Raw genomic sequence first — 10,112 nt, 5'->3', positions numbered from 1 at the left:
TGAGCTTATGTAACGTTAATTATTAACGTTAGATAAGCCAGATGCTCGTAAACTCGTCTCGTCTGTCCAGTGGCGCTTACGGAAGAGAGATATACTGTGGTAGTACTGGTGTAATACACTTTTAGAAGGATACTGTAAGGATAATTTAAAAATACTGTAATGTATCATGCTGGACTGAATGGCACATGATTAGTAATGCTAGGAGATCATCGAGAGAGAAAAAACAAGCTAATAATTAAAGAATATGTAATGTTAATACAAGCAGTACTGAGCTGTCTCTCCCTCTCCTCCCCTCCAGGCGGCACAAATCACCCACTCTCCGGATCAGAAGGGCTCTGGCACCATGAGGTGACGTCTGTGCTGCGTCATATTTTGTACCTGGACATATGGCAAGGTAATAATACACTAATAACAACAGCCTCAATGAAAGAGAATTTGGGGGGAATGTTAGTGTTGCAGGTAAATGAGAAAATAGGGACCGCACTCGAGGAATATCGTTTTAATTTTCTTTAGCAACAAAACGTTTTCGGCAAAACTGCACTGTTAGTGTTGACTTAGTACAACAGCATCCAGTTCTCTATGACAGCAGTCACCAAAGAAGGAGACCTGGTTATATATCCAGCATCAATAGCACATTAAATATATCCGATTTATTTTACCTACCCATGATAATTCGGGACCACACGCGACCAAAGAAAACACAGTCGGGAGAGAGGAGAGGCGCTTGTAGGTTCAGCGTGGAAGAGGCATGCAGTGTGATCGCAAAAGCATGTGATAGGTTCACGCGCAGCTCAAGGTCTGTAGGCGTAGGCGACGTGGGTTGAGGCAAGGCGTAGGTGCCCTGTGTGAACGTAGCGTTAGGTTTTGTTAGCGGTTACTTTTGGAAGTGTGTTTTTACAGAGACGTACATTTGAGTAAGTCTTGGTGAACTGAAGTGCTGGGTTACGTCCTCAGAGATGCAGGGGAAACTCCTCCCTCGCTTCCTCCTACCCCTTTAGTTTAGTGCATCCTCCTACCACATTCCATATGATCTCCTCTCCTCAACATCATCTCCTTATCACCCCATTCATATCGGCCGGTAGGGCCCTACTTACCTGCTAGTAGGCGCAGAAGGTCGTTATCAGCGATTCGTTATCAGCAGCCATAGGTTTACATTTCACGTGTACATCTTATTTGAACGCTTTTTGTTATTTAATGCTAAACCTGATCCTAACCCTAAACCTAACCCTAAAATTGCTTTATTTGCCTAAATATGAAGTTGTTTTATAACAGCCATTGAAAGCTTTTTCAGAGATATCAGAGATAGGAAGGGAGGAACCTACAGAAATCTAGGGGTGACAACAGTTCCGATCGGGGCTCTCCCTAACCCCCACCTCACCCCAATCTCTCTCTCTCTCTCTCTCTCGCTCCCTCTCAAATTCAAATTCAACAAATTCAAAAGGGGTTTATTGGTATGATAAGGTGCATCTTACATTGCCAAAGCATACACATAGCAGCACTTGGTAATCACGAAAACAAACAAAAAACAAGACATTTTGTTACTCAGTCAGTAACATAAGTCACACAAGCCGAAGATGGAATATGATCAAATGGAAGACTATTGTTGACCAAAGTCCATTCAGAATAACAACAAAACGGTAATAAAAAGACAATTAAACAGGGTGGTAGTGCCAATAGTGGGCATTTACAGTATATTAACCAAAAACAAATCACAGAATCTGTAAATAACAATTGTTATCTTTGAAATATTCGTAAGAAGAAGAAAATAGAATAAAGTAAGATCAAACAAACATTTGTGTTGACCAAAAAAACCTATTTAGAACAACAAATTAAACAAGAAAACCAATAAACATGATGCTCGGGTCATTTCTCCTCTCCTTTAAGGTCTCATTATAGTCGAGCAAGGCTCAGATCGCACGCGCGCGCTCCACGCTGGGGCTCAGAACGCGCGCGCTCCACGCTGGGGCTCAGATCACACGCGCGCGCTCCACGCTGGGGCTCAGATCACACGCGCGCGCTCCACGCTGGGGCTCAGATCACACGCGCGCGCTCCACGCTGGGGCTCAGATCACACGCGCGCGCTCCACGCTGGGGCTCAGATCACACGCGCGCGCTCCACGCTGGGGCCGATGCTTTCATAGGCAGAGCGGCAGCTAACTGATGATCATCATGTTACATTGTACAGTGATAATAGTGAGAACGGCCCATAAAAAGTCACAATGAAACGTCATTATGTGCAGTACTGATTATGTGCAGTTCACTCTCAAACCACCGTATATATCAGCACATGAGTAGAATCACCAAACTTGTTTTTTAATGAATAGGCGTTTCAGTTCTCAGCCCTGATAGCCGCGCTGGAGCGATCGTTCAGGATTCAGTCCTACTTTCCAGGCGTGACGCGTGAAGCTTGAAGCTGCCAGGCATGAATTCAATGGGAGTTGTGGGCGGGTTCAAGGTGGCGCTGAGAGGAAAAGGGAAGGCTTCTTGTGTGAACGGTTAGGCGTCAGTTCAGCTTGTGCCTGCTTCAAGCTTCAGTTCTGCTTACGTTCGGCGTCCTGTGTGAACGAGGGCTTAAGGTGTCATTATAGTCGAGTGAGGCTCCGCGAGGCGGGAGCTCCGCGAGTCACGTGCGGACTCCGCGCTGGGGCAGATGCTTTTATACTCAGAAAGTGATCCGCCAAGTGATCAGCATGTTATTGTACAACGGTAATAGTGAGAACAGCCCGTGAAAAGTCGCAATGAAACGCTATTATGTGCAGCACTGAGTGCGCTGTCACTCTCAAACGACCGTACATCAGCACATGAAGGAATCACCAAACGTGTTTTTACTGAATAGCCGTTTCAGTTCTCAGCCCTGATAGCCTACTCTGTGCTGCTTTTAATCTCTCTCAACACAACACATTTACTTGTTGTTGAAATAACTAAAAACGAACAGTTGCAAATCAAAGTTTAGCCTACCACATGGGTCAAGAAATGTGGTGAAAACACAGCTCAGTGTTACATTTACATTACATTACATTTCGTCATTTGGCAGACGCTTTTATCCAAAGCGACCTACAATAACACACTTTTTGTCAGCAATAGAGCAATCAACTATGGAGCACAGTCTATGACAACTACAAATCCTGAAGGAACAGTGGTACGAGTTTAGTTTAGGATTTTTTTTTCTTTTTTTTTTTCTTTTCTCAGCGCCATGTGTGCTTGTCACCTCGCAAGTTCATTCTTCCAAGAACGACTAGCAAGAACGTTCTCCCCAAGAACACAAGAACAAGAATGCATTCTTGGTATTGAGAAACGGCCCAAGATGCCCTACTCATTTCAGGAAGTAGTGGAGTTGTGCAACTAGTCTATAGACCGGTGGTTTTCAAACCTTTTGTGTCCAAGGCACACCAAAGAGCGAGCCAAAATCTCAAGGCACACCCGCATGCATTCATATCCATGCAAAATAGTCTGTAAATGCTTTTTGTTTACTTCTCAAACGTATTTACTTGACAAAATAATCCAATAATTCATTTGAAACTTTGTAAAATGTGCCTCAAAGCATCAACGTACCATTTCAATCCAATGAATTGTTGAAGCAGAACATCAGAGCAATTTACATTCTGTTATTAAACCTTTAAACCTGTTTCTGTTTCTGACCTATTTTCCTCACTAGTACCTTTATTGTTACTCTGCCATCTGTGCTGTCTGAGCGACTGACAACAGGCTGCTAACTGACACTCTTCATCCAATGCACTTCTTATATCATCATCATATATCATCCTCTTTGTTTTCATGGGTGTTTGGGGAGAGAGAGTCCATGTAAAGGGGAAATTTAGGAAACTAACAAAACTGAAAGTAAAATGATTGCTTTAATTTTCATCTTTTTTCCATTTGTGTCCCTGCTCATGTCTCTGTCCCCTCTGCTCGCTCAGGATCAGCCTGTGTCGTGTGTCCCTGCTCATGTCTCTGTCCCCTCTGCTCGCTCAGGATCAGCCTGTGTCGTGTGTCCCTGCTCATGTCTCTGTCCCCTCTGCTCGCTCAGGATCAGCCTGTGTCGTGTGTCCCTGCTCATGTCTCTGTCCCCTCTGCTCGCTCAGGATCAGCCTGTGCCGTGTGTCCCTGCTCATGTGTCTGTCCCCTCTGCTCAGTCAGGATCAGCCTGTGTCGTGTGTCCCTGCTCATGTGTCTGTCCCCTCTGCTCGCTCAGGATCAGCCTGTGTCGTGTGTCCCTGCTCATGTCTCTGTCCCCTCTGCTCGCTCAGGATCAGCCTGTGTCGTGTGTCCCTGCTCATGTCTCTGTCCCCTCTGCTCGCTCAGGATCAGCCTGTCGTGTGTCCCTGCTCATGTCTCTGTCCCCTCTGCTCGCTCAGGATCAGCCTGTGTCGTGTGTCCCTGCTCATGTCTCTGTCCCCTCTGCTCGCTCAGGATCAGCCTGTCGTGTGTCCCTGCTCATGTGTCTGTCCCCTCTGCTCGCTCAGGATCAGCCTGTGCCGTGTGTCCCTGCTCATGTGTCTGTCCCCTCTGCTCGCTCAGGATCAGCCTGTGTCGTGTGTCCCTGCTCATGTCTCTGTCCCCTCTGCTCGCTCAGGATCAGCCTGTGTCGTGTGTCCCTGCTCATGTGTCTGTCCCCTCTGCTCGCTCAGGATCAGCCTGTGTCGTGTGTCCCTGCTCATGTCTCTGTCCCCTCTGCTCGCTCAGGATCAGCCTGTGTCGTGTGTCCCTGCTCATGTCTCTGTCCCCTCTGCTCGCTCAGGATCAGCCTGTCGTGTGTCCCTGCTCATGTCTCTGTCCCCTCTGCTCGCTCAGGATCAGCCTGTGTCGTGTGTCCCTGCTCATGTCTCTGTCCCCTCTGCTCGCTCAGGATCAGCCTGTCGTGTGTCCCTGCTCATGTCTCTGTCCCCTCTGCTCGCTCAGGATCAGCCTGTCGTGTGTGCCAGCCTCCTGGTACTGCAGTGTGTCCCTGCTGTCTCTGGGCTGCCCCACCAGGCAGAGGCTGCTCCTGCTGCTGCTGCTCACCTGCTCCGCCCTGCTGCTGCTGCTGGGCGTCTACCAGGGCCAGCTGTGGGGCCCCCAGCGCCGCGCCCACAGCCGCTTCAACAAGTGAGTGAACAGATTGGTGTCAGATTTTCTTAAAATTTTAATTTATTTGAATAGGGACAATGCACATTAATGAACATTAGTATCAGGGCTACACATTATCACGGTATCCGCGGGGTCTTGAAAAGTATTAAAAGTTGGGAAATCAATTTAGGTCAAAATCAAGACCCTTGAAAAGTATTAAAAATTGTTAGGTCGATTTCAAATTCAAGACCTTTTAAATGTGTTATTTTTTCGATGTGAACATTTGTGTTTTCTTGACGGTCATTTACGCTGAGTTCAAAATAATTTGCGTGCTTAAATAATGTAACATTGTGACCCAGATTAAAACCGGTCCTTTCAGAGAGGCAGTGTGACCCAGATTAAAACCGGTCCTTTCAGAGAGGCAGTGTGACCCAGATTAAAACCGGTCCTTTCAGAGAGGCAGTGTGACCCAGATTAAAACCGGTCCTTTCAGAGAGGCAGTGTGACCCAGATTAAAACAGGTCCTTTCAGAGAGGCAGTGTGACCCAGATTAAAACAGGTCCTTTCAGAGAGGCAGTGTGACCCAGATTAAAACGGGTCCTTTCAGAGAGGCAGTGTGACCCAGATTAAAACAGGTCCTTTCAGAGAGGCAGTGTGACCCAGATTAAAACAGGTCCTTTCAGAGAGGCAGTGTGACCCAGATTAAAACCGGTCCTTTCAGAGAGGCAGTGTGACCCAGATTAAAACGGGTCCTTTCAGAGAGGCAGTGTGACCCAGATTAAAACGGGTCCTTTCAGAGAGGCAGTGTGACCCAGATTAAAACAGGTCCTTTCAGAGAGGCAGTGTGACCCAGATTAAAACAGGTCCTTTCAGAGAGGCAGTGTGACCCAGATTAAAACAGGTCCTTTCAGAGAGGCAGTGTGACCCAGATTAAAACGGGTCCTTTCAGAGAGGCAGCGTGACCCAGATTAAAACGGGTCCTTTCAGAGAGGCAGTGTGACCCAGATTAAAACAGGTCCTTTCAGAGAGGCAGTGTGACCCAGATTAAAACAGGTCCTTTCAGAGAGGCAGTGTGACCCAGATTAAAACAGGTCCTTTCAGAGAGGCAGTGTGACCCAGATTAAAACGGGTCCTTTCAGAGAGGCAGCGTGACCCAGATTAAAACGGGTCCTTTCAGAGAGGCAGTGTGACCCAGATTAAAACCGGTCCTTTCAGAGAGGCAGTGTGACCCAGATTAAAACAGGTCCTTTCAGAGAGGCAGTGTGACCCAGATTAAAACAGGTCCTTTCAGAGAGGCAGTGTGACCCAGATTAAAACCGGTCCTTTCAGAGAGGCAGTGTGACCCAGATTAAAACGGGTCCTTTCAGAGAGGCAGTGTGACCCAGATTAAAACGGGTCCTTTCAGAGAGGCAGTGGGATCCAGATTAAAACGGGTCCTTTCAGAGAGGCAGTGTGACCCAGATTAAAACAGGTCCTTTCAGAGAGGCAGTGTGATCCAGATTAAAACGGGTCCTTTCAGAGAGGCAGTGGGATCCAGATTAAAACAGGTCCTTTCAGAGAGGCAGTGTGACCCAGATTAAAACAGGTCCTTTCAGAGAGGCAGCGTGGCCCAGATTAAAACGGGTCCTTTCAGAGAGGCAGTGTGACCCAGATTAAAACCGGTCCTTTCAGAGAGGCAGTGTGACCCAGATTAAAACGGGTCCTTTCAGAGAGGCAGTGGGACCCAGATTAAAACGGGTCCTTTCAGAGAGGCAGTGTGACCCAGATTAAAACGGGTCCTTTCAGATAGGCAGGTTTTCCAACATGTTTAAGGTTGTCTTCAGCCCCCTTATAGTCGCTCATCAGCAATATGAACATTAAAAAAACTGACTTCATCATTTGGGATTTATATTTTACCTCCAACTCTCTGCAGAACAGAAGCCCCAATCATTTCCCTCCAAATTCAAAGTCTAGTCCTTTTATTTATTTATTTATTTTTAGACACAAATGAGTTTACGACTGAATCACTGAACGCACAATCAGAGCTGTGAGCCGCTCTGTCTTCTCCATTTTAGCACAATCAGGTGAAAAACTGTCCAGTCAAAAATCCCTCATATCACAAGCAACTCAAAGTAAAGATTTTGTCCATGTGTGATCTCCCACATGGTTCAGTATGCGCAGCCCCACATCAGCCAGATAAATCACAGGAAAGAGAGTGATCTCCCACATGGTTCAGTATGCGCAGCCCCACATCAGCCAGATAAATCACAGGAAAGAGAGCGATTGAATGTGAGCGGTTACAGAGGTCTTCTTAGAGATGTGTTTTTCTTTTCTTTACCATTAGATGTCAGGCTTGACACAGTTTTGGGTTTGGCTTAGTTGCTTCTTAAAGATAGACAAAGTTGTTTATTGCAGTGGACCCATGATCCTACTGCTCTTTAGAAAGTAGCATCATTTAAATGTTGAGATAATCTGTTATTTTGTGGGAGCAGGTGTCACTCAGATGGTGGATCTGTCATTTTTAGGGCTTATTTCCCCCTAAAAAATTGTCTAAATGATTAATCAATTATAAAAATAGTTGCAGATTAATTTTCTGTCCATCGGTTAATCGACTAATTGTTCTAATCAGCTCTAGTCATTTTCTAACAGAACTCCTCAATCGCGGGCAATAGACCCTTCTCACGGGGGCCATTTTGATGTGTTGTCTGTCTTGCCATACTGTTGTTGTCTCTGTTGATGTCATGGATGCTGCTGTTTTTGTTATGTCCTCTGTGTACACTGGTGTAAGAATTTTTTCTTTGTAATGTACAGGACAGTGAAAATGAATTTCCCTTCCGGGACAAATAAATGAACTAAGTCTAAGTCTAAGTCTAAAAGGCAGGGTAAACACAGGTGCAAGCAAAACACTAATGAGGTTTTCCAAATTCCAATCATGGAAGTTGGAAACCCTCATTAGTGTTTTGCTTGCACCTGTGTTTACCCTGCCTTTTCGACACAAAATGGCCCCCGTGAAAAGGGTCTATAGTTTGAATGTAAATGTAGGCACTCTTACTCCGCTGGGATAAATCCGTGACCGCATGTTTCTTCTCAGATACCTCTCCATCGCAGACACCATGGAGGCCACTGACGTCCTCAACGCTGCTCTGAATTATGGGATAGTGGTGGACTGTGGCAGCAGTGGCTCCCGGGTGTTTGTGTACTACTGGCCCCCCCACAACGGCAACCCCCACACTCTGCTGGACATCAGGCAGATGAGTGACCGCGACCGCAAACCTGTGGTGAAGAAGATCAAACCTGGTGAGGAGTCCTGGTTCAAGTCAGCTTCCCCCTCTTACCTCATCCCTCTCTCTCTCTTTCTCCAATCAATCAATCAATCAGTCAGTCAGTCAATCAATTTTATATTTAGTGCCAAATCGTAACAAGTTATCTCCCACCCCTTGCATAAAGTGTTATGCACAAATTAACAGAAATTAACAAATTCTGGTTATTATAAAAGGGCTTCTTGACCAAGCACCTAATAAACAATAAAGCTAAAATGCAAAAAAGTAGTAGCAGTACAATGGCAGTCTTCCTCAAATGGACTAAATGCAGGTTACGTGCTACTTATACATTGATGGCATGTGTTTTTATTTTGTTTTATTTTATTTTATTTTATTTTATTTTATTTTATTTTATTTAACCAGGTTTGGCCCATTGAGATCAAAGATCTCTTTTACAAGGGAGACCTGGCCAAGGACAGCAGAAACACAAAGTTTTCAAGGCACGATCGGCGATTTAACCGCCGCAGTAAACGCACATCTGAGCAGACGTCTTGTGTTCTGCTCTAGAACCCCCAAACCTGTAGTTTAGAGCCGCAGCACCGTCTTTTGGTGAGTCAGCCCGTGAGATATATGGGCGGTTTTACCCCACTCGCGCGCCAGCCGTTTAACATTTTGTCGGCGTTCCCAGACATGCCGACTGTCTCTCGTTGTGTGTGTCGGCATTTGTGCCGAAACAGAAGAAAGGAAGACGGCTAGACAGACACGTACGTTCGGAGGTCCGAACGGGAGATGAGGGCAGCGTGGCTTGAATGTTCTGCACAGTTCGGTTTGATGATGTTTCCTCACAAGCCCTCGTTGGCTCAAAACCTGCCCTCGCATGTCTCACACTCAAAGAAGGTTGTAGATTCTGTGCTGAACCAAGTCAGATGTGTTTGAAGAAAGCCTTCGATGTGTTTGTCACAGACTGAAACTCTCAGCCCCTCAAACTGAATGAGCTGCAGTGATGATGGCCACGCTCATCGAGTTGGTCCTGACACGAGGAATTTAGATCTCAAAAGCGTGTCTAGGTTCCGCTAAATCGGACCTTAAGTCTAATCTAGTCTAGTGTGTCAACCCTTCATAGCTACGCGCGCCGCGCGCTCAATTCCCAGGGTGGAGACTCTGGGGATGATGTGCCACTTGTCCTCTTCTCCCTACTTATACTCCCACCACTTATGTAGGTTGAGTGTATGTCTCATCATAAACGCTGGGATAGCTGGCTGGGGGTCAGTGTGGGGTAAATCCCCCCGTAGCTAGCATTTAGCTGCTATCCCAGCCCAGGGAGACACAATTGGGGATTTAACCACTCCAGTAAATGCACATCTGACGTATATGTGTCTGCTCTAGAATCCCCAATCCTGTAGTGTAGAGCCGCAGCACCGTCCTTTGGTGAGTCAGCCCATTGAGAGATATGGGGGGTTTTACCCCGCCCGCGCGCCAGCCGCAATAACATTCACACATATTAGATCCAAAATGCAAAAGTTCAGTGCACATTTCCCAGTTCAGGATATTCCCTTTCAACCTCAGATGAGCTGTCTGCAGATGAGCTGGCTTCATTGAATTATTTGCCAGGGCTTCGCCACAGAAAAAACACTGTGGCTGCGGTGGATCCGCTGTGAGCTACAGGTAAATCCATACAAAATGTATTTTTCATTGAACAGCCGGGGTTTAGACCTGGCCTCCCTTTTCCTTTTTTTCGCTTGGCTCGCCTGAAACCGAAATCCGGATCAGCCGGGCGTTTGAGCCACTTACGCATAGTGAGAGCTATTGTTTTGACCTGCAGCCAGCGTG

At 46.5% G+C, this 10,112-nt stretch overlaps 1 protein-coding gene across 1 annotated transcript in view; it reads left to right on the top strand.

Moving 5' to 3' along the window:
• Positions 1 to 296: 296 nt before the first annotated feature.
• Positions 297 to 10,112, top strand: part of LOC310774783 (ectonucleoside triphosphate diphosphohydrolase 7-like) — a gene marked incomplete at its 3' end in the record, with an annotated part of 25,140 nt that continues 15,324 nt past the window's right edge. Inside the window, exons 1-3 of the mRNA XM_083634922.1 lie at positions 297 to 394; positions 4,897 to 5,082; positions 8,114 to 8,319. Of these exons, the coding sequence (XP_083491048.1) occupies positions 387 to 394; positions 4,897 to 5,082; positions 8,114 to 8,319 (400 nt within the window). The 5' untranslated portion in view covers positions 297 to 386. The remainder of the gene's footprint in view (positions 395 to 4,896; positions 5,083 to 8,113; positions 8,320 to 10,112) is intronic.

The sequence above is a fragment of the Poromitra crassiceps genome (genome assembly GCF_964638095.1).
Source record: "Poromitra crassiceps genome assembly, chromosome: 4".
NCBI lineage: Eukaryota > Metazoa > Chordata > Actinopteri > Beryciformes > Melamphaidae > Poromitra > Poromitra crassiceps.
Note: the sequence above shows the minus strand (reverse complement) of the source record. Positions and strands in the feature narration are given on the sequence as shown.